This window comes from Schistocerca gregaria, chromosome 7, assembly GCF_023897955.1.
Source record: "Schistocerca gregaria isolate iqSchGreg1 chromosome 7, iqSchGreg1.2, whole genome shotgun sequence".
In the NCBI taxonomy this organism is placed as follows: Eukaryota; Metazoa; Arthropoda; class Insecta; order Orthoptera; family Acrididae; genus Schistocerca; species Schistocerca gregaria.
Window position 1 is genome coordinate 544,339,687 of NC_064926.1, and position 25,538 is coordinate 544,365,224.

A 25,538-nucleotide genomic window follows, 5' to 3' on the forward strand; every position below is an offset into this window, starting at 1 on the left:
ATGTATCCCACACGATATAACTTCGAGCAGTGTAGGTAGAAAAAATGGTTCAAATGGCTCTGAGCACTATGGGACTTAACATCTGAGGTCATCAGTCCCCTAGAACTTAGACCTACGTAAACCTAACTAACCTAAGGACATCGCACACATCCATGTCCGAGGCAGGATTCGAACCTGCGACCGTAGCGGCCGCGCGGTTCCTGACTGAAGCGGCTAGAACCGCTCGGCTAATTCGGTCGGCAGTGTAGGTAGACAGTTGTCGGGCAGCATGTATGTTACCTCTAAGAAGCACACATTAACCACAGAAAAGCATACGTGCCGAAAACCGCTTTTGGATATGTGTAACCGTTCACGAAATAAAAGGGGTGTTAGGTCTTCCGTGTCTCACCCTGTATATTGTATACAGCAGCAGCCCTAGCACACTTCCTTGTGGTACTCCTTAGCTTACTTTTAGAAGTATCAATTGCGTTCCGTTAAGAGCGACGTGCTGAGTACCATCTGCAAGGAAGTACTGACTCTAGTCACCAATCTGTTCCGATACTCTTGCTAAGCTAGTATGTTATGGACAAAGAGAGTGACCAGAGATTTGCGATATGTCTGTCTGCGAAATCGATGTTGATTTTTATCGAGGAGATTTTAGTTCTCTAAAAAGTCACAATACGTTAGCATAAAACATGTTCCATAATTTTACAACACACTGACTTTAGCGATATAGGCCTGTATCTATGTGCATCTGTGTTACGGCTCTCCTAGAAAAGAAATGTCCTGCGCTTCTTTCCAGTCGGTAGGTACCCTCCTCTCTGTAAAATCTTACAGATACTGAAATTGCTTTTCTATTCCGAGAGTATTCCGCGAGCACTCATTTCAATATCTACCATTTCAGGGTTCCTGCGATGATCAAAAGGAGGGACCGTATTGCAATCTTCTGCGGTGAAACAGTCGCGTAAGACCGAATTCAGTATTTCGGCCTTCTCTCTGCCATCTTCCGTTTTGGTGCCAGTGTGGTCGTTGAGTGTCTGATTAGAGGATTTCGATCTTCTTACTGACTTTTACACAAGGCCAAAACTGTTTTTACTCAGATCGGTTGGGAAAGTTTTATTTTCAAGTTCGTTGAACGCTTGTCTCATTGCTCTCCTAACGCTTATTTTTGATTCGTCCAGCTGTCGTTTATGAGCTTGAATTTGCCTTCACGTAAATCTCTTTCTTTTTGTTGCAGTGTTCTACCACGACCATTGAACCAAAGTGAGTCTTTCCCACCCCCAAAAACCCGTGCTCGGCACGTACTTGTCTAGCGCGTACTGAAGTAGGCTTTTGAATTTTATCCGACTGTGCTGCACATCTACGCCCTGAGAACTGAATGTTTGACGTCAATTACGAATAAACTCTGCATTTTACGTGTTGTAACCCTCACTGAGCAAAAAATATTATCTTGTCCTTCTAAACATTTCTTTAGCACCCAGATTTACAAGTACCACGGCCTTACGATCATTGATGCCCTCCTCCACGTTAACAGAACTGATTCGAAAAGTTGCGGTCTGTTCGTCGCTAGGTGGTACAAGACGTTACCGTGAAGAGTTGGTTTTCCTGCTGCTCTAAGTGCGACACCACTGTAAAACCGATGGGAGTGACCATCCCCTGCGACGTGGAGGCCACGTGAAACAAACTGAGGGAAATCAGCTGCCAAGCTAAGCTCCACTGGAAAATCCTAAGGAAATTTAACTCATTCTCGAAATTAGTTGCTTACAAAACACTTGTTTGACCGGTTCTTGAATATTGCTGACGTGTCTAGGATAGGATCGAGGGAAGAGAGAGAGAAGATTCAATTAAGAGCGGCGCGTTTTAGTCACGGGATCGTCTATCAGGGCGAGGGCGTTGCAAAGACTCAGCAGACTCCAGTGGCATACGCTACAAAAGAGGCACCGTGCGTCACGAAGAGGTCCAGTGTTGAAATTCCGAGGGAGAAGAGTAGGGCAAGACGTTACTTCCTACCACATACGTCTTGCGAAGTGAGCACAACGAGAAAATTCGCGAAATTAGAGCCAATACAAGGGCTTGCTGACAATCATTATTTCCAAGTGCTCTTCGTGAATGAAAGAAGGACGGTGGAATCCGATAGTGATACCACACCGTAAATGAGTTGCGTAGTTGTACATGTACGTACAGCTGTAGATGTTATAGACTCCTGCGCCGCATATTCCCTCAAGGTTATTAAGAGTGTAGTGAATAGTGTAATATGCAGTTCATTAACATAAACTGTTTCTTCGTTAACGGCGATCTTAATTTGTGGCATGTCTTGAAGGCAGCAATCTGCTTACACCGTGAACATTCATGAGAGCCAGTTGACGCGTCAACTCTGTTACGATAACAGTATTCGTGGGAATTTCGCCAAACACAGTGCGGTTTCAGCAAGTCTGTTAGCCAAGCACTGAGCGAGACAAAGCAATTTAAGCAGCCAAGAAAGTAGTGCTGGCATTCTCTTCTTGTCCTCGTTCTTCTTCTTCTTCTTCTTCTTCTTCTTCTCCTCCGCACGCACACGAAAGACCAGCCGGCTGGAGACGTCCGCCGAGGACGCCTGCAGCTGACCCTGGCGACCCTCACCCCAGACTAGACAGTGAGCGGGGATGGCATGGCGTCACATCACTGGTGCGCTGGCTACTTCACTTTGCAGTTCACACGAAAGAGCTTGGAAGAGGATTCAGTCAACCACTTTATACACACATCAAAAAAGTTTTGCATTAATGCGGTTCCCAGAACTCTTGACGATAGACGTTGACTGGGATATTGTGTCGCAGACACAGTCCCTTTGACTGTGCAGAGATGTCACTAAAACCGCCCAGAGATGTAAACAACCAAGCATGAGCAGCGCCTATTAGACGGAGGGGTCCGAAAGCCGATCAGTTCCAGTCATTCCACCAGGAAGGAGGTACACGGCTCGTGTTGTCTGTAGTTCAACCGTGCCCAGACGGTCAACACCGCGGTTCGATTGCGTCCGCATTGTTACTTTGTGCCAGGAAGAGCTCTCAACAAGGGAAGTGTCCAGGCATCTCGGAGTGGACCAAAGCGATGTTGTTCGGACATGGAGGAGATACATAGAGACAGGAACTACGAATAACATGCCTGTTTCAGGCCACCTAAGGACTACTACTGCAGTGGATGACCGGTGCCTAGGGATTATGGCTCGGAGGAACACTGACAGCAACGCCACCATGTCGAATAATCCTTTATGTGCAGCCACAGGATCTCCTGTTACGACTCAAACTGTGCTCAGTAGGGTGCATGATGCGCAACTTCACTCCATGGCGAAGTCCATCTTTGCAACCACGACACCATGTGGCGCGGTGCTGATGGGCCCATCAACATGCCGAATGGACCGCTCAGGATTGGCATCACGTTCTCTTCACCTATGAGTGTCGCATATGCCTTCAACCAGACAATCGTCGGAGAAGTACGCCGGTGGTGGTCACGGAAGGCGTCGTAACGGCTGTGCGATACGTGAACGCCATCCTCCGACCGATAGTGCAGCCACATTTGCAGCATATTGGTGAGTCATTCGTCTTCATGGACGACAGTTCGCGCCCCATCGTGCATTTCTTGTAAATGACTTGCTTCAGCATAACGACATCGCTCGACTAGAGTGGCCAAGCATGTTCTCCAGACATGAACCTATCGAGCATGCCTGGAATAGATCGAAAAGGGCTGTTTGTGGACGACGTGACTCACCAACCACTCTGAGGGATCTACGCCGAATCGCCGTTGAGGGGTGGGACAATCTGGACGAACAGTGCCTTGATGAACTTTTGGATAGTATGCCACGACGAATACAGGCATTCATCAGTGCAAACGGACGTGGTACTACGTATTAGAAGTACCGGTGTGTACAGCAATCTAAGACCACCACCTCTGAACGTGTCACTGTATGGTGGTACAACAAGCAGTGTGTGGTTTTCATGAGCAATAAACGGGGCGGAAATGACATTTATGTTGATCTATATTCCAATTTTCTGTGCAGGTTCCGGAACTCTCGGAACCGAGGTGATGCAAAACCTTTTTTTGATGTGTGTATTTCTCTACTGTTACAGTCTAGAACAGCACGTACGACAAACAAACACTTAAATCTTTCCGCGCAGCTGTGATTCCTCGTACTTCACTACAATGACAATTTCTCTCTGTGCACATGTGAGTCAACGAAATATTTTCGCATTCCGAAGAGATGACTGGTGACTGAAATTTGGTGAAAAGATGTCGCCAAAGTGAAAAATGCCTTTCTTTCAATGATGGCCATCCCAACCCGCGTATCATATCCCCGACACTCTCTCCTCGATTTCGCGGTAATACAAGACGTGCTACACTTCCTTGAACGTTTCTGCCGTCGTTTTCAATACTATCTGGCAAGGATCGCATACCGTACAACATTAATCAAGCAGAGAATGGACTTGCCTAGTGTAGGCACTAAGTTTGAAAAGGCAGTGCGTCGTTCGCCTTCCCCACACAATTTTCTATGTGGTAGCTCCAATTTCACATGTTCTTAATTTTAATCCCTAGCTATTTAGTTGGACCAGTAACTCGAAAATTTGTGTGGCGTAACGTGTAAGTGAAATTTACGGAATTTTTGTGGCACTTGTGTGAAAGATTTCCCAATTTTTATTATCCAGGAAGAATTAGTCCTTTTAGCACCAGGCAGATTCTTATGTAAATTATTTTGTCATTCGTTTTGATGTTGTAGTGACTTTCCTAGACATCGGACGACGTATCAGCTGTAAAGGTGTTAAGATTGTCCCCTAAATAGTTAATACAAATAAATAACAGAAGACGCCCTATAACGCTTCCTGCCGTTTCAGCAGATGACTTCCTTCAACTATCGTCAACTGTGTCCTACCTGACAGAAAATCACAGATCAGTCGCATAACCCAGATGATACTCCGTATACACACAGTTTTGTTAGAATTCACTTGATAGGAATGGCGTGAAAAATCAAGAAGTAGGAAATCAACTTGCGGTGCCCTGTCGATAGTATTCATTACTTCTCGTGTTTAGCACGTCAGCTGTATTACACGAGAATAAGATTTTCTGAATTCCTGCTAGTTTTCTGACAATTCTAGGTATTTCATAACGTTGGGACACAGTTTATGTTGCAAAATGCTACGAGGAATCGATGTCAGTGATATAAGTCTGTAATCCAGCGGATTACTTTTATCTGATTTTTTTGTCTATTGGTGTTACCTGTGCAACTTAGCAGACACGGTTTTCTGATCGAGCGAGCGGTTGCGTACGATCGCAGGCAGTGGAGGTATTACCTCAGCACGCGCACACTCCGAAACAGGAGCTTGAGTTAGACACCATAGTTGTGCGGAGATTACAGCGATTAATTTGCTAATAATCAATTATTCAAAATGACAGTCACAATCGCATTATTTATTTTGCCGCCAACCAGTTTCAACCCGCGATGGGGTCATCTTCAGGGCAATTTACACCATTTGGTCGCTGGCTGGAGTCGTCATCCCAGTTGCCAACCGTTCACAGGCAGGGTGACGACTCCAGCGAGAGACCAAATGGTGTAAATTGTCCTGAAGATGACCCCATCGCGGGTTGAAACTGGTTAGCGGCAAAATAAATAATGCGATTGTGACTGTCATTTTGAATAACTGATTGTAGGAGCTTGAGTTCAGCTAGCGGGGCCGCAGGCTGAGTACATAGATGGGGGTCTTCCCTCTCACCCACCCCTCTCCATTTCCAGCTCAACACAACGTCGCCCACACATCGTCTCCCACAGCCCCCCCCCCCCCCCTTCGCCACCCCCCTCATATAACACACACACACACACACACACACACACACACTGCGTTAACATATTCCGCCGCCATTTCCTTCCCACATGAGGCAAAAAGAGAAATTAGAAAAATAAAAAAATAAAAACAGTTTGTTAACCATATTTGAGCGATCTATCCATACACGAATCAGCTATTCCACCGTATGTCATTGCACGTTACAAGGAAGTGTTATAGGCCCTCTATTGTTCCTGATCTATATTAACGACATAGAAGACAATCTGAGTAACCGTCTTAGATTGTTTGCTCTCATTTACCGTCTTGTAAAGTCATCAGACGATCAAAACGACTTGCAAAATGATTTAATAAGATATCTGTATGGAGCGAAAAGTGGCAATTGACCCTGAATAAAGAAAAGTGGGAAGTTATTCACATGAGTACTAAAAGAAATCAGCTAAATTTAGATTGCGCGATAAGTCACACAAATCTGAGGGCTGTAAATTCAGCTAAATACTTAGGGATTACAATTACAAATAACCTAAATTGGAACGATCACATAGATAATATTGAGGGTTGAGCAAACCAAAGATTGCGATTCATTGGCAGAACACTTAGAGGTGAAAAAGGTCTACCAAAGAGACTGCTTACACTACGCTTGTCCGCCCTATTCTGGAGTATTGCTGTGCGGTGTGGGATCCGCATCAGGTGGGATTGACGGATGGCATTGAAAAAGCACAAAGAAGGGCAACTCGTTTTGTATAATCGCGAAATAGAGGAGATAGTGTCAGAGGCACGATACTTGAATTGGAGCGGCAGTCATTAAAACAAAGGCGCTTTTAGCTGTGACGGGATCTTCTTATGAAATTTCAGTTTTCTCCTTCGATTGTGAAAACATTCTGTCGGCACCCAGCTACATAGGGAGAAATGATCATCACGAGAAATCAGGGCTCGCACAGAAAAATTTAAGTGCTCGTTTTTCCCGCGTGCCGCTCCAAAGTGGAACGGTAGAGACACAGCATGAAGGTCGTTCATTAAACCCTCTGCCAGGCACTTTATTGTGAATAGCAGAGTAGATGTAGATGTAGAAATACTGCACACTACTGAAGGTACATTTTTATTAAACACACTCATGTTCAGAAAAAAAAACAGAACACCCCAAACGACTTCGTATTCGCAGGTCATGTACATTACTATGTTTTGCAGAAATGATTAGTATTTCAGTCACCTCGGTTCAGCATGTGTCCTGTTGCCTAGAAGGCACAGGATCCACCATGGGCGCTGATAAGTTGTTCCATTTGTGATGGCGTCGACGGGTATAAGGCGCAATTAGTGTCCTGTGGTATAGGCATCCATGCTGCCTTCACCAGGTTCCAAAGTTCATCTCTAGTGGTTGGCATGGGTCACAGCGCTGCACCCGTTGTTTCACCACATCCGACACATTTTCGACTGGTGAAAAGTCTGGTGATAGAAGGCACGTGTTCATGCGGTAACATGTGGTCGTGCGTTGTCTTGCTGAAAATGGCGTCTGGGGTTTTATACACAAAAGGGTCACTTATAACCTTTCAATAATTTACAGTCAATTTAACCTGGTAAATTTTAGACGTCAGTAATGCTGCGTCATGGCCCTGATACATCATTCTGAATAAGCTGAAAAATCTTACCTTATTAGGTCGCCGGGTAACGCGTATATATCTGCTCCTATAAGAAATTTTTCCTGGCGCAGCTAAGTGCAATGCTGGCCGATAGCTTTGTCTTATGTAAAAGGGAAGAACTGATTTTTCTTTTCAATAATCGGGATGGCCAAGGATTGGAGAAATTATTGAATTGTTTAAATTGAGATTAATGTCAAAAGTTACTTTTTATGAGAAAAATTATTATTAACAGATTTTTTTTAAAGCATTTACATGGGACTTGATTAACAATACTACATATGCGCGAGGCTGCTTTTACCTTATCCTACAACGGCCAGGCTCTGCCATCGCTGCACACGACCGGCCCAGCCAACACGATACACCAGACGCGACTGCTCGCTAGTAACAACTTACTCCTACTGCTACACAGTTCCTACTGCAGTCAATACTGCTCTTTGGTCTCAGATTCTCTTCTAGCTTACATATCGCAGGCAGCGCGTGAGCAATACATCGAAATTACATCAGCTCGATTGCGCTAGCAACAAATTCTTTAATTATGGACCTCTTACAATATCTTGTGCGAACGCAGTTGTGATGCCGCTCTCGCTGTCTGCGGCGAAACAAAACGAGGCCATCATATTCAAACAGAACCTGGCTTCGTCCGAAAACACCATCTGATGTTGTTCCTGTCCTCAGTGACGTCGTTCCACACACCGTTGCCGTCTAGCACTTTTCTGCACATTCGTCAAAGGTAGGCGGAGAAGTGGACGACGCGGCAGTAACTCGTGCCGTAATAGATGGCGACAGACTGTCACCCCTGATAGTGTACGGTGGATCACACTGTTCCACTGTTGCGCCAGAGAACACAGATCTGCCCTGCAATGCCATTCGGATGAGGTGCCGATCTTATCGGGAGATGGTCTGGTCTGTGCGACCTGACCCATCTCGTCGTGTTCTACGGCCTCACGTGAATCATTCTGCAAACACCCGTTGCACTGCCGTAACACTTTGTCCCACACGAGCAGCAGTTTCCCGGGTGGATGCATCGCATTCTCTCATGCCAACAATGCGCCCTCTTTGAAACTCACTGACTTGACGGTAAGGTTCGCGCATACGTCTGCAAGGCATCCTGCGCGTTTGCTTAATTCACACTGATCCATTACCTTCGGTTTGTAGCGACAAAGAGAGCTGCAGGCACATTTTACCGGTTGGTGGTGTTGCGTTGCATTATCGATGTTGACTTCGAACCCGTGAGCGGACATGGTTCAAATGCTAATCATTTATGCAGAAGACACTAATGAACATGTTCTGTGAATATGAACGGCCTATCTCTAGTTGTTCAAAGCGCTCTATATTTTCTGGACTTGAGCCTACAATAGCAAACTGTTTCTCAAGGGAATCAGTACTTAACTAGTAAGACAATCTTTTTACGTTCAGAACAGAAAAATATTAAAAATTAATTAATTAATTACAGCGCTCAATAACGTCACAAAATGTGAAATAATATCTTATACTGTACCGCAAGACAAAACGAGAACGAATATACGTACAGTTTCAAAAAAGTGGCTTACATAAATTTAATGTTCACGTAAAACTGTAAAATACTAATGAACCTCGTGTGCTTTCTGATCTAGAATTGTAGTCTTACTGAAAGGATTATAAAGGCAGGCTTATAGGGTCGGTATGTGCGTCCTTGTGTGACTGGGCGTTAGGCAAAGCACGTTCCTGTGCTCGACGTTTCGTCTCCAAACGCAGCAGACGTCGTCAGAGAGTGTACAGACTGGGGCAGCAGTTCCAAACAAACTTAGCAAGCCGAACATTTCACACGTATCCGTGCAACGGTGCAGCTCTGACGTCATCACACGGCTGACAAGATCGCGGATTTGCGCCGACGTGTCCTTGCTTTGGAAGGATCCTTTCCTGTTAAAGGATCGCTTTCTGTTCTCGTTGTTTCTGTGCTTTTGAAGGATTGAAATCACACATGTAGTGGGTCCTAGCGCTAAGGCAACCTGTCTCAACCATTCCCCGCCACAAGCTCTGTAACACACATCGGCGCGGCTCATAGAGCTTAAACAGTTCGGCTTGCCGAGGTGGCTTACGTTTTTGAAACTGTTGTCTGAGTCTTCGCAGCCTCTGACGATATGTCCAGCGTTAGCGGACCAAACGAGGGCATCGTAACACGCCGTGGATCGCCGCCCAACGCTCATAAAAAATCAGAGTTCCCTCACTCTTCTACGTGCAAAATGGTCAATTATTTTAGAAAAGTCAATACTCCGTTATCTTCCACTTTCTGCGTTAAGTGGCTACACGTGAATCCTTATCTTTACTTTACGACTCACTGTAAACTACATGGCAGGGGAGGCTTTTCACTGAACCTGTTCCACCCGCAAATGAGCATATAAAGAGCGACCCTGCGAAACGTCTACTTGTGTCTTTTCTGCGCCGAAATGTGGATCTCGCAGTTTTCCACGGACATTCTAAAGATACGAACGGCGTCTTGTTTCGAGTTCCGCTGGTCTCTCTCAGCGGTCAAACAAAGCTGCAATATCTACATCTATATGGATACTCCACAAATCGCATTTTAGTGCCTGGCAGAGGGTTCATCGAACCACCTTCACAACTCTCTGTTATTCCAATCTCGTATAGCGCGCGCGGAAAGAACGAAAGCCTATATCTTTCCGTACGAGTTGTGGTTTCCCTTATTTTATCATGGTGATCGTTTCTCCCTATGTAGGTCGGTGTCAACAAAATATTTTCACATTCGGAGGAGATAGTTGGTGATTGGAATTTCGTGAGAAGATTCCGTCTCAACGAAAAACGCCTTTCTTTTAATGATGTCCAGCCCAAATCCTGTATCATTTCACTGACACTCTCTCCCATATTTCGTGATAATACAAAACGTGCTGCCTTTCTCTGAACGTTTTCGATGTACTCCGTCAGTCCTACCTGGTAAGGATCCCACACCGCGCAGCAGTATTCTAAAAGAGGACAGACAAGCGTAGTGTAGGCAGTCTCCTGAGCAGGTCTGTTACATTTCCCAAGTGTCCTGCCAATAAAACGCAGTCTTTGGCTAGCCTTCCCCTCAACATTTTCTGTGTGTTCCTTCCAATTTAAGTTGTTCGTAACTGTAATACCTCGTTTATTTAGTTGAATTTACGGCTTTTAGATTAGACTGATTTATAATGTAACCGAAGTTTAACGGATTCCTTTTAGCACTCATGTGGATGAACTCACACTTTTCGTTATTTAGGGTCAACTGCCAATTTTCGCACCATTGAGATATCTTTTCTAAATCGTTTTGCAGTTTGTTTTGATCTTCTGATGACTTTTCAGTCGATAAACGACTGCAAACAACCTAAGACGGTTCTCAGATTGTCTCCCAAATCGTTTATATAGATAAGTAACAGCAAAGGGCCTGTTGTTGTTGTTGTGGTCTTCAGTCCTGAGACTGGTTTGATGCAGCTCGCCATGCTACTCTATCCTGTGCAAGTTTCTTCATCTCCCAGTACCTACTGCAACCTACATCCTTCTGAATCTGCTTAGTGTATTCATCTCTTGGTCTCCCTCTACGATTTTTACCCTCCACACTGCCCTCCAATACTAAATTGGTGATCCCTTGATGCCTCAGAACATGTCCTACCAACCAATCCCTTCTTCTGGTCAAGTTGTGCCACAAACTTCTCTTCTCCCCAATCCTATTCAATACTTCCTCATTAGTTATGTGATCTACCCATCTAATCTTCAGCATTCTTCTGTAGCACCACATTTCGAAAGCTTCTATTCTCTTCTTGTCCAAACTATTTATCGTCCATGTTTCACTTCCATACATGGCTACACTCATACAAATACTTTCAGAAATGACTTCCTGACACTTAAATCTATACTCGATGTTAACAAATCTCTCTTCTTCAGAAACGCTTTCTTTCCCATTGCCAGTCTACATTTTATGTCCTCTCTACTTCGACCATCATCAGTTATTTTGCTCCCCAAATAGCAAAACACCTTTACTACTTTAAGTGTCTCATATCCTAATCTAATTCCCTCAGGATCCCCCGACTTAATTCGACTACATTCCATTATCCTCGTTTTGCTTTTGTTGATGTTCATCTTATATCCTTCTTTCAGTACACTATCCATTCCATTCTACTGCTCTTCCAAGTCCTTTGCTGTCTCTGACAGAATTACGATGTCATCGGCGAACCTCAAAGTTTTTATTTCTTCTCCATGGATTTTAATACCTACCCCGAATTTTTCTTTTGTTTCCTTTACTGCTTGCTCAATATACAGATTGAATAACATCGGGGAGAGGCTACAACCCTGTCTTACCCCCTTCCCAACAACTGCTTCCCTTTCATGTCCCTCGACTCTTATGACTGCCATCTGGTTTTTGTACAAATTGTAAATAGCCTTTCGCTCCCTGTATTTTACCCCTGCCACCTTTAGAATTTGAAAGAGAGTATTCCAGTCAACATTGTCAAAAGCTTTCTCTAAGTCTACGAATGCTAGAAACGTAGGTTTGCCTTTCCTTAATCTTTCTTCTAAGATAAGTCGTAAGGTCAGTATTGCCTCACTTGTTCCAACATTTCTACGGAATCCAAACTGATCTTCCCCGAGTTCGGCTTCTACTAGTTTTTCCATTCGTCTGTAAAGAATTCGTGTTAGTATTTTGCAGCTGTGGCTTATTAAACTGATTGTTCGTTAATTTTCACATCTGTCAACACCTGGTTTATAACGCTAAATTGGGGAACGCCAGAAATCACTTCTGTTTTACTTAATGTCTTTCCGTCAATTACTACGTACTGTGACCTCTCTGACAGGAAATCACAAATCCAGTCACATAGTTGAAACGATATTCCATAAGCAGGCAATTTAACTACTAGCCGCATGTTTGCAACAGTGTCAAAGGCCTTCTGGAAATCCAGAAATACGGAATCGATCTGAAATGCCTTGTCAATAGCACTCAACACTTCATGTGAATAAAGAGCTAGTTGTGTTTCACAGGAACGATGTTTTCTAAACCCATGTTGACTGTGTGTCAATAGACAGTTTTCTTCGAGGTAATACATCATTCGCAACAGGCTCCTGCTGTTGATGGTACCGCAAAACTGATGAACCGTGCCTCAGTCACTGCAGAACGCATTTTTTTTTTTCATTTTAAGCCTGGAGAAAAAGCACTCAGGTTTTGCAACAGGCGTAGCTTTCTGATGATTCGCGACGGCCGTGCATTCGTCGTAGTAACTCTGTATGAGCTCCGCTAAATCGTCTACGCCGTAACTTTTTTATGCCTCTACTGTGCGTAATGTTCTTATCGACATTATTTGTGCTGCAAATGGAAGAGCCATTGAAAAACTTAGGTGCTTCAGTTTTTAGATTTTCCTCACATGCGGTAGATATGAAAAAAAAACGCTCTATTGCTGCGTATGCGTCTGTTACATATATCATTCCTGAAAACTAAGAATTAAGTTGCGAGTATATGTCGATTATTGAGTGAAAAAATGTTCCTTAAAGTCCAGTTACAGGTACTGTTAGCTTCTCGCACTCACTAAGTTACTCGAAGTGTTTCTCTGCACGTTTAACTCGTTTGTTAGGCAATTCACACTCAATTACAGACAGTCAAATGCCTGTCCTCCCATCCAGTCTGAGATTTTCCGTGGTTTCGCCCAGAACGCATGAGGGGAATGCCTGAATGGTCCCTTTCACGTGGGTAAGGCCCATTTCCTTACCCAGTTCTCGCTCTCCGTCGTCTCTAATGACTTCCTCATCGACGGTGCTTTCACGTGGGTAAGGCCCATTTCCTTACCCAGTTCTCGCTCTCCGTCGTCTCTAATGACTTCCTCATCGACGGTGCTTTAGACGCTCAACTTGAAAGCGCCACTGCTAAGTAGTCATGAGCAGCTGAAACATCAGTTCTCTCACACTGCTAGGCCTCACCTGCTGTATTGATTCTTACTAGTAGTTCGTACTGGATCTGAAAAGAGTAAGATTATCTTTTTTAAAACCTATCGCTACAGTTCGCTCACTACGTTTCTTGCTCTCATGAATTATCTTTGCCAGAGCCTTAAAAATGTCAGTGGGTCTCAATCTAAGTGTTTACATGAATTCTTATCTGCCAATCCAATGCGATGGATTTGCTGTCTTCAGCTTCACCTTGGAAATACTCACGAGACAAGTTTTAAATCCTACCACCGCAGGACACTGTGAGCGAATAAATTTGTAGAAGGTCTCAACGGTTTAGAAATACTGTGCTGTTTCTTTAGTAGCCTCTGCTGCGGCTTCAACGATTAAATTTAAATTGTCACTTCATTGTTTTTTGCACACAACTGTGTACGCCACTCGTGGCGATTGCTCCTTCGTAGCTCTGGCCGAAACAGCTGCGCACATCTGGAGCCTTTCGTTCTGTAGCCTCAGCTGACTGATGCCCGCGTCCTAATGCCGACTGATCTTCGACCTCGTGCAGCAGCTGTATAGTTCGCATATCTTTGTTAGAACGATAGACAAGACTTGACTGGCATTACTTATTTTTTCCATGATGCCTTTTTCTTTTAATCGTCTCTTATTTCTACTTACTTTTTTTAAATTGCAGAGGCACCTTACCCCCGGGGTGTCTGCCTACATCTTCCCAGCCTAGTTACGCTCCTACTATTATTGATGGATAGTTTCCTTAATTAAGCGATGATTCTGTCCTCGTATCCTCTCAGCGTAAAGGACGTATCTACGTCTATATCTATATAAGCATTCAGCAAGCCATCGTATGGTGCCTGGCGGAAGATACTCTGTACCACAAGTAGTAATCATTTTCTTTTCTGTTCCTCTTGGAGACAGAGTGAGTGATAAACGACTGTCCTTATGCCTCCGTATGAGCCGTAATTTCTCGAGCCTTATCTTCGTGGTCCTTAGGCGCAATGTATGTCGGCGGCAGTAGAATCGTTCGGCAGTCAGCTACAAATGCTGATTCTCTAAATTTTCTCAACAGTGTTCCTCGAAAACAACGTCGCCTTCCCTCGAGGGATTTCTATTTGAGATTCCGAAACATCTCCGTAATACTTGCGCGTTGTTCGAACCTACCGGTAACAAACCTAGCAGCCCGCCTCTGAATGGCTTCGATATCTTCCTTTTATCTGACCTGGTGCGCATACTAAACACTTGAGCACTACTTCGGAATAGCTCGCACTAGCGTACTTATCTGGGGTCTCCTTTACAGGTGAACCACACTTTCCCAAAATTCTCCCAATAAACAGAAGACGAGCATTCGCCTTCCCTGCTACAATCCTTACATGCTCGTTCGATTTCATATCGCTTTGCAGCGTTACGCACAGATATTTAAATTATGTGACTGTGTCAAGTAGGATACAATTAATGCAGATCCGTAGATTACGGGTTTGTTTTCGCTACTCATCCGCAATAACTTACACTGTCCACAACAGAGCTAGCTGCCATTCATCATACCGACTGGAAAGTCTGTCAAAGTCATTTCGTATCCTCCTACAGTCACAGCACTTCGGCACTTTCCCTTACGCCACAGCATCGTCCGCAAACAACCGCATGTTGCTGCTCACCACATCCGCCAATGCATGTAGAGAATAGCCGCGGTCCTATCACACCTGTGTGTGGCACTCCTGAAGATATCCTTCTCTCTGATGAATACTCGCTTCCGAGGACAACATAATGGGTTCCATTATTTAAAAAGTCCTTGAGCCACTCACGTATCTAGGAACCTGTTCCGTATGACAAACTGCCTATTGGCTCCTGTCTCGGGTTCTTCGGCCGATGTTCATCTAATGATTTTACTGACGTTTCGGCAGCACGAGTGGCTGGCACTATCAAAGCTTCACCCTCCATTGCCGGTGGTGAACTGGAGCCGAGCTCGCGGCCGCAGACTATATGTACCTGGCGCGCCAACGTCCGAGGGCTTCTCCGCGGTCATTTCCAGTGCATTTCTCCTCTTGCTACCTGCGACAGTCGTTCGTTGCAGTACAGTAAGCCAGGATCCGTTTACTTTAAGGCTTTCCTCTTTCTTGTTGAAAATTCTCGCGTGTTTTTGTATTTCTGCAGTTTGTCTGACCAAGCCGGTGTCGGCGAATTTTATTACGTGGTCTGTCTCATTCAGTGCGTGCTCTGCCACGGCCGATTTCTCCAGCTGCCCCAACCTGCAATGTCGCTTATGTTCTTTGATCCTGCTGTTAATTGATCGTCCAGTCATTCCGACATAAACTTTTCCACATGTGTATGGTATACGGTATATTCCCGACACTGAAATTGGGTCCCTTTTCTCCTTTGCCGATCTAAGACACTCTTTGATCTTCCTTGTCCGTTTGAAAATCGTCTTCACGCCGTGTTTGTGCAATATACAGCCGGACAGAAGCACTATCAGACGAGCTTGTTCAGAGAAGCTCTAGAAATACAAAAACACGCGAACAGCTTCAACAAGAAAGAGGAAAGCCTTAAGGTAAACGGATCCTGGCTTCCCGTACTGCAGCGAACGACCGTCGCAGGTAGCAAGAGGAGAACCGCACCGGAAATGACCGCGGAGAAGCCCTCGGACGTTGGCGCGCCAGCTACATATAGTCTGCGGCCGCGAGCTCGGCTCCAGTTCACCACCGGCAATGGAGGGTGAAGCTTTGACAATGCCAGCCACTCGTGCTGCCGAAACTTCAGTAAAATCATTAGATGAACATCGGCCGAAGAACCCGAGACAGGAGCCAATAGGGAGTTTGTCAACAAGTGATCACGAAAGCCTTAAAAAGTTTCTATTCCATATGCTCGTACCTTCTTTAACAGTCTACAGTGGGTCACAGTGTCATATGCTTTTCTGAAATGTAGAAGTATGGAATCTGCCCTTTTTCCATAGTTCGTAGTATATCATGTGAGAAAAGGGCAAGCTGAGTTTCGCACGAGCAATGCTTTCTAAGACACTGCTGATTCGTGAACATAAGCTTCTCGGTCTCGAGAAAACTTATTACATATTCGAACTGAGAATTGATTCAAGAACTGTGCAGCAAACTGAGCTAAGGATACTGGCTTATAATCTTACGGGTCCGTTCTGTTAGTCTTCTTATATAGTGCATTCACCAGCGTCTTTTTCCAGTCGTTAGAGACTTTGCTCTGGACGAGTGACGTATCGTGTCCAGTTGTCATCAATAGAAGAGTGCTTGCATCGGACCTCGCCGTTGCTTAACATCAATCTGAGACGAAGTGACTGGCGAGAAATACAAATGTGTCCGTCCCCTTGCAGCGAAGTCTTAAGAAATCCGTAAAACGCAGCAGAAACGCGGAGCAGCGGTAAGCCATCAACAAACGTCTTATTCCTGCCGATACGTCGCACCCAAAACTCAGGCGCCAAAGCCATTGCATTTTTTTGCTGACGCCTAACTGACAAGGGGACCCTCCAAACTGTAAAACACGGATTCTGATGGGCTTCAGATATGTTGTAGATGCACTTACCCTGATAAGGGAACCTCCCCATCGCACCCCCCTCAGATTTAGTTGGCACAGTGGATAGGCCCTGAAAAACTGAACACATATCAGTCGATAAAACAGGAAGAAGTTGTGTGGAACTACGAAAAGAATAAGCAAAATATACAAAGTGAGTAGTCCATGTGCAAGATAGGCAGCATCAAGGAGAGTGTGAGCTCAGGAGCGCAGTGGTCCCGTGGTTAGCGTGAGTAGCTGCGTAACGAGAGGTCCTTGGTTCAAGTCTTCCCTCGAGTGAAAAGTTTATTTTCGCGAAGTTATTATCTGTCCGTTCGTTCATTGACGTCTCTGTTCACTGTAATAAGTTTAGTGTCTGTGTTTTGCGAGCGCACCGCAAAACCGTGCGATTAGTAGACGAAAGAACGTGCCTCTCCAATAGGAACCGAAAACATTTGATCGCAAGGTCATAGGCCAACCGACTCCTCCACAGGCAAACACGTCTGATATATCGTATACGACACTGGTGACGGCATGTGCGTCACATGATAGGAATATGTTGTATACCCACCTAACTTGTACTCTTGGCGAATTTAGGTTTTCTTGTGGATGTGATAATCACTCCCAAAAAAGTGATGAAAACATAAGAGTTTGTCACATAAACTGCAACAAATGAATGCAACAGTTTCACAGTCGCACAGTTTTCGCTGTGCTCTGTCAAAATTATGTTTTTAACGTTTTCAAGTTTTTGGGTGTGTAGACCAACGCGGAGCGGTCGCAAAACATAGACACTAAACTTATTACAGTGAACAGAGACGTCAATGAACGAACGGACAGATCATAACTTTACGAAAATAAAGAAAGCAAACTTTTCACTCGAGGGAAAACTTGAACCAAGGACCTCTGGTTCCACAATTTCTCACGCTAACCACGGGACCACGGCGCTCCTTAGCTCAGGCTCTCCTTGATGTTGCCTATGTTGCTCATGGACTAGTCAGTTTGTATATTTTGCTTATTTTTTTCATAGTTTCACACAACTTCTTCCTGTTTTCTCGATTGATCTGTGTTCAGTTTTTCATGGCCTATCCACTGTGCCAACTTATAACTAAATCTGAGGGGGGTGCGATGGGGAGGTTCCCTTGTGAGTACCTGCCAAACCCGTTTCTTAGCGACGGGCCTTGGTTTTTGAGAAAATCGATTTTGAAGTTCATTGTGCACTTTGTATATCTGTAACATCAGACATATTTCAAGCAAATGAGCGTAGCGCAGAGGTAAAAGCTCACGGCTTCCGCGGTGGAGGTACTGTGTTCAAATCCTGCTCGTATACTTTTTTTTCAAAATCGACCGAATTTTTCAATTTTATTTCAAAGATTATTAACAAACAGTGTAAGGTGTGCTAAATTATAAAAGATACATTCAGTTATTAGTTTTTTCAAATATTCATTCCGTTTGTGGTTCACAGTTGGAGTTCCAAATGTCCGTACAGCGGTCGCTTCTTGTATTACATGAAATCAATCTCCACCCATTATCGTCCCCTCTCCCCTGAATACCGTTAGCCGTGACGGGAACCCCAGCTCCTAGGCCAATGAGAATGCGAGTTGCTTTCCTTTACGTCCGCATCTAACTACAGCGTCAGTTGCTCGCATAGCGTCTCTAGTGCCGTGTGTTAGAAAAATTCTGTGAAATGGAAGAACCAAGTGTTCGAGCAGTAGTGCATCCAGAAGAAAATCCACAAGTAGAGGAGTTGGACGAAAAATCAAAAGGCGAAATCACAAATGCCATTGAATGAGCCGAAAGTTTATTCCGCGATTTGAACCTCGTAACGAATACATCGCCTAGCGTGATCTCTGCCAATTCCGTTGCAATTGTCGATGAGATATATATCACAATACAGGATCTGTTTGCCGAAAGACAGACCATTATTGATGATTAATTGGCAGATTTCAACGAAGAAGATGAATTGGGAGAATATTATGCGATCCACAAACGGATTGAATATTTGAAAAAAAACTAATAACTAAATATACCTTTTATAATTTCGCACACATTACACTTATTGTTGATTTTCTTTGAAATAAAATTGAAAAATTCGGTCGATTTTGAAAAAAAAAATACACGAGCAGGATTCGAACACAGTACCTCCAGCGCGGTAGCCGTGAGCCTTTACGGCTGCGCTACGCTGACTTGCTAGAAATAGTCTAATATTACAGGTATACATAGTGCGCAATGAACTTCAAAATCGATTTTCTCAAAAACCAACGCCCGTCGCGGATAGCCAGGTAATCAGGGTAAGTGCCTCTACAACATATTTGAAGCCCACCAGAATCCGTGATTTACAGTATGGAGGGTCCTCTTGTGAGATGAATACGGAAATTTTCCACACTGCAGTCATATTGACAGTTATTTAAGTTCGCGAACCAATCGTCGAGACTGTTTGTCTCGGTTTGTTCCAGGCAGTTTGTGTTGGAGAAGAATGAAGTTATAAACGTTGTAATATAATACAGATAAACTGGAATATTACGAAGTATACGTTCCAGTACGAGGCTGCCGTGTCAGCTGCTTCCAGTATCCGCTCCTATAGCCTAGATGTTCTATGTCAAGTGGAATATCTCACTGTAATGTCTTGAAACACACATTCTCCATGCTCGTACAATAAGAGATAGTACATTGTTATAAGAATTTCTAACGCATAACAGACAAATTCCGAGCATTACCGTGTATTTTTGTTACAAAATTAATTTGTTTTATAATAATAGACGGAACTAACTGCAGTAAAATTGCTGTTTCACGTTACGTGTAATTAAATAAGGTTAATCGCCTTTATCGTCTCTGTGCCGGTGCAAAGTATGTCGATTCCTCCCGCTGCCAACTCTGGCAGCCAAATGACACTCCGCGCGCCAGGCCTGAGGCTACAGTCGTCATTGTTTAGTGTTTTCTTTCATTTCTGTGATAAGTCATAGATAGCAGCACCCTGATCTGATACGGCAGGTTCCAAGCGATCACTCTAAGATGACTCTCGGAGCAGCAGCTGACAGGCGTAGGTGTTTCGCCTGAAGTCGGAAGACGGTGTACAGCTTCGGACTGATATTCGCTAGTCTCCGGTCCCTAGATTTAAACCATTTATAACATGTCTTTGATCTTTAACTTCGCGCGTTACGCCTGATTCCGTTTACGGGTACAGAGACACACTTCACACAGCGTCGTCTGCTTGCTAAGATTGACTAAATGACGCGCGCATCTTCGCGTCAGCATGATGTACAAAACCGATTTTGATTATTTTAATTTAGAGAAAATCTTAACTTTTACTATTTTTTTCATTTTAATTATTCCGTGTTTTTGTCTCCGTGTGTTTCGGGCGCCAGGAACCCCTCATACTCTGCGGGTCCGGTGTGCCAGCCGAGTTACGCCGCTGTTCTCAGTCTGGATCCGAAGACTTGACTTTACTGAGTCACCTGCGTTGCTTCGCTACACCACAGAAGTTTGTTTCGAGTATACGTTGCAGGTGTTCTGTGTTGCTAGATAGCGCACTCTATGTAGCTCTAGTTCTCCGTTAGTTGTGTTTCATCACAAATCTGTCTACCGCACGCAACGAACAAATGCTGTAATAATTGTAGCTCATTATTGTTTAGAATGAACAGACAACACAATGAACGTCGTAAAACACAAAAAAACACACGGCGTAAGCAGTCATGCGACTTCCAGTTTCTTACTTACGACGCGTTTGGTTGTTTTCTCCTGTAAACAGTGAATAAATGTGTTCAGGTGACATGCAGTGCTTACAAGGAGTGTAGACAGCGAAGGCACAGAGCGCTGCAGACACTTACACGTGGTCTGTTTTCAGCGAGCAGTAACTTACACCTGAGCGGCACATCGGAAATGCTAGTCACGACGGTGCAAAGCCTGCTCTATGTTGTGAAATAATTTATCTGTCCGACACTGTGACACTAATTTCAAACGAAGTGACCGGAATCGGTTGTCGTTATAGGTCTATGTATGAAACAACTAAGTTTTGAAAATTAAAAAAGAAGTTACACAGATTGTGTCAAAAGTAAAATACAATAAAACGCAGTGAAATATAGTGATAACATATCATAAAATACGAGCCGTGGTTCAGTCCCACGTTGTCAGTCAATACACAGGGAACACTTTCAATTATTTATTGCACAAGTAATGAACATTGTGCAGATGTCATACATATTGCATTTTGAAGAGAAAACCCTGAAAGTTTTTTTTTTTTTTTTACAAACTTTCGATATGTGAACCATGAGTGTCTCGGCAGACGTCAATACGGTAATCGAATTCTTTCCGTACCCGTCCCAGCATGGCATCGTCGACTGTGGCAGTCGCTTCCCGTATTCTCTCCCGGAGCTCTGCTACATCACGTGCTAGAGGCGGTACATACACCAGATCTTTAATGTGTCCCCACAGAAAGAAGGTCACACGGAGTGAGGTCTGGTGATCGGGGAGGCCATTTCATGAAACAGCTGTCCCCTTCTGTAGCACGGCTGATCCATCGATGTGGCAGCTCCGTGTTCAGGTACCCACGAACTTCACGATGAAAGATGAACGGAGAGTCCGATCGCATTTGGGGCATCAGCCATTGCTGCAACATGCCCAAGTAGGAATATCCAATGCCAGTGCTCTCAGCGAAGAAGAATGGCCCGTACAGTTTTCGACGTGACAAGGCATAAAAAAAAGAAAAACATGATTCAAATGGGTCTACGCACTATGGGACTTAACATCTGAGGTCATCAGTCCCCTAGACTTAGAACTACTTAAACGTAACTAACTTAAGGACATCACACACGTCCATGCCGAGGCAGGATTCGAACCTGCGACCGTATCAGCAGCGCGATTCCGGAGTGAAGCGTCAAGAACCGCTCAGCCACAGCGGCCGGCGCACAGAAAGCGTTTAACTTTGGGGAATCACGAATTTGTGGCACCAGTGGTGAATGGATTTCCTTGTTGGTGACTTCTTACCGTACTCGGTTCTAAACATCCGTTGAACCGCTGTAGCACACTTGTTTTTGTCGAACTCCAACACACAGAAAGCTCGTTCCGCACCTGAAATCACCATGTTTGCGACTAGCGCTGACTATCGGCAAATTACCAAACTAAGCTGTGGCGGTATACACAAAATAAATAAATAAACATTTAAAAAAATCAGGGTATATCTTCAAAAATTACATATGTGTGATATCTGTACAATATCTGGTTCTTGTGCAATCAATAACTGAAATCGTTTCCGGACTTTATGTACGCCCTGCACACGAGAAGAGTCCTATATATAAAAGGTATTACGCTGTTCGGCTACTGAGTAACTCTTAGTGTGCTGTTGACATATTTTGATAAAAAATTCTTCAGTAATTCTTTTCAACACAGAATATATTAGTACTTATGTCACTATAATGTATAAATCAAGATTACGAATTCTGAAATTACAATATTTTAAGAAATAGGTGTGACACATGTTAACAAGCTGGTTACGTAAAACAGTATGACAGTAGGCTAATGAGATAACACAATTTTTTAAAAAATATATGAAACATTCTTTAAAATTTAATATTGAGTGGAACGTATCTGGAAAGTGAACATTACTGTTAAAAGGAAACGCTGAACATATTCAGCGAGTTGTATGATGTAGATGTTCTCCCGTCCGATCACCGGAGGGCATCGATGCATTTTAATTTCGAGTTTACGTATGTAACTTTTCCTTCAGTTTTTAAACGTATTTGTCTGCATGCCTCCCGAAAACGCTCATTTACTTAGAAATAAAAGTGATAGTGCAGTATAATAAATTATTTTCAGAACAGTCAACCGCTGTGATCTTCAGCTCGACAGAAATGTCATTCTATTCAGAACGGCTACGTTGTGTCTTGTATTTGAATAATCTGTCCACGGAAACAAACTATCGAACATGTGTATGTGTGAGGTGAATGTTCTACCGGTTTTTGGGAACTGGATTCTAAGCCCGCAGCCTGACTTGTTGCGCAGACAGACGGGGGAAGTAGAGCCACTGTTGCGCGTTTGCATTCTTCAATTTGTGTTTGTTGCGCTCGCGAGCGACATCTGCGCCCCTGACCATGTACTTCTGTTTTGCACAGACCCGAGCGACTTTGCATACGAGCCACAAACCCCAGGGTGCGCAGACACAGACACGCTATACGATGGTGAGTGCCCACTCTGAATTTCTGCACGTACATTACACTTCATACGGCGATCAATTGTGTTTTTGTCGGCTCCTCATAATAGCGGTAGCACACTAACGTTGAGGACTGCATCTTGTGTGTGATTCGTGCATCTCTATCGTAATTTGCATGACTTTCGTTAAGTCGACGCTGGCAAATCTTCAAACAATATGCAAAGATAACACTGTCACGAAAAGTATACCCCTATCGTTTCTATAGGCGAGAACAACGCTGAGAAGGTGTGAATCTACATCTACGTGGATACTTTGCAAATCACATTTAAGTTCCTGGCAGAGGGTTCATCGAACCATCTTCACAATTCTCTGTAATTCCAATCTCGTACAGCGCGCGGGAAGAATGAACACCTATATCTTTCCGGACGAGCTCTGATTTTCCTTATTTTATCGTGGTGATCGTTCCGCCCTATGTAGGTCGGTGTCAACAAAATACTTTCGCATTCGGAGGAGAAAGTTGGTGATTGGAATTTCGTGAGAAGACTCCGTCGCAACGAAAAACGCGTTTCTTTTAATGATTTCCAGCCCAAATCCTGTATCATTTCTGTGACACTCTTTCACATATTTCGCGATAATACAAAACGTGCTGCCTTTCTTTGAACTTTTTCGGTGTACTCCGTCAGTCCTATATGATAAGGATCCCACACCGCGCAGCAGTATTCTAAAAGAGGTCTCACAAGCGTAGTGTAGGCAGTCTCCTTAGTAGGTCTGTTGCATTTTCTAAGTGTTCTGCCAAGGAAACGCAGCCTTGTTTAGCCTTCCCCACAACATTTCCTATGGGTTCTTTCCAATTTAAGTTGTTCGTAATTGTAATATCTAGGTATTTAGTTGAAACTACTTTAGATTAGACTGATTTATCGTGTAACCGAAGTTCAACGAGTTCCTTTTAGCACTCATGTGGATGACCTCACACTTTTCGTTATGTAGGGTCAACTGCCACTTTTCGCACCATTCAGATATATTTTCTAAATCGTTTTGCAGTTTGTTTTGATCTTTTGATGACTTTATTAGTCGATAAACGACAGCCTCATCTGCAAACAACCGAAGACGGCTGCTCAGATTGTCTCCCAAATCGTTTATATAGATAAGGAACAGCAAAGGGCCTATAACACTACCTTGGGGAACGCCAGAAATCACTTTTGTTTTACTCGATGACTTTCCGTGCGTCTCTGTTAGTGGGGGGGGGGGGGGGGGTTGGGGGGAGGGGTAGGGAAGACTGGAATAAGTAATACACGCAGCACTTTCTTTATGGCGGGGAGCAGATTTTAATCCGAGCGATAGCATTAAACACGAACAATTTAGGATAAGCTTGTCTGTAACTGTTAACAAAACACATATTCCGGGGGGGGGGGGGGGGGGTGTTCAGTAAATAATGCAACACACTTTTTTCGGAATGTGAGTCGAGCATTCCAATACATCATATTATTCCCCACTCTTTGGGCTACAAAACCGTATTTCTCAACACAATCTCCGCTCAATGGGACGGCCTTAACTCCTCCTTACTGGGAGGGTCCGTAGGCCGCATGGCAGCACTCTACAAATCGACGCCAGAGCCCACGTCTTGCTTGGTCAATAACCTCCCCACCATCCACGTACTGCTTCCGCGGAGTGCGTCCTTCATTGAGCCAAACAGATGGAAGTCGGAGATGCGAGATCCGGCCTGTAGGATGGACGAGGGAGAACAGTCCACTCTGCCGTTGACCGAACCACCTCTATACCACTTTCTACAGGAAAGTTTAATGAGGAGATTAATTTACTTAAAACCGTAGCAGTCAATAATGAATATACGCCTAACATAGTGGACGATATCCTAAAAAAGAAAGCTGCAAGAACTACAACGCTCAACACCCCATACACTGAAAGTAACCAAAAAAAAAAGTTTTTCTATACCTTTCGTAGAACCTATTTCCTATCAGATTCAGCGCATGCTTCGCAACAAATACAACTGCAATGTTGCCTTCTCTACTAATAATAATCTGAAGAGAAACTTCATTCATAATTCGAAATCCATTCGCTCCCCTACAGTAAGTTCTGACGTTTATAAGATCATCTGTGATACCTGCTCGTCCTGTTATATAGGGCAAACTGGACGTGCTTTCACCATCAGATATAAAGAACATCTTTTAAGAAAGAAAGGCACCAGTCCCCTAACTTCATCCTTTGCCGATCATCTCTTAATTACTGGGCACGTGCCTAAAGCCATAGGCGAAAGCAATATTCTGCATACCGAAAAGAAGGCGCGTAGGTTAGATGTTTTAGAGGAATTGGAAATTTTCAAACGTCTCACTCGTCATGATGGCCTCATTCTCAACGAACAGCTGCAGCTGCGAAATAAAAACATTTTCGACTGTGTAAAGCCATTGCTTGATCTTTGATTCAGATTTCCTCATGCAGTTTGCCGAAATTTTGTTTTCCTGTTACATCTTTGCTGTTTTCTTGTATGTCATAACTGACTTTTTTTACGTTACAAAATGTATCTCTGTTTAAAGCAGATAAATATTTAACTTCATCCTATTATTGTTAATGCTTACG

At 43.9% G+C, this 25,538-nt stretch overlaps 1 protein-coding gene across 2 annotated transcripts in view; it reads left to right on the forward strand.

The window, feature by feature from the left end:
• Nucleotides 1-25,538, forward strand: part of LOC126281326 (homeobox protein CHOX-CAD) — a 312,230-nt gene that overhangs the window by 20,454 nt on the left and 266,238 nt on the right. Inside the window, exon 2 of one of the 2 annotated variants that reach the window (XM_049980182.1) lies at nt 22,909-22,974. The exons of the other annotated variant lie outside the window; for it this stretch is intronic. Coding sequence (XP_049836139.1) covers nt 22,909-22,974 — 66 coding nt within the window. The remainder of the gene's footprint in view (nt 1-22,908; nt 22,975-25,538) is intronic. 2 annotated transcript variants of the gene reach the window in all.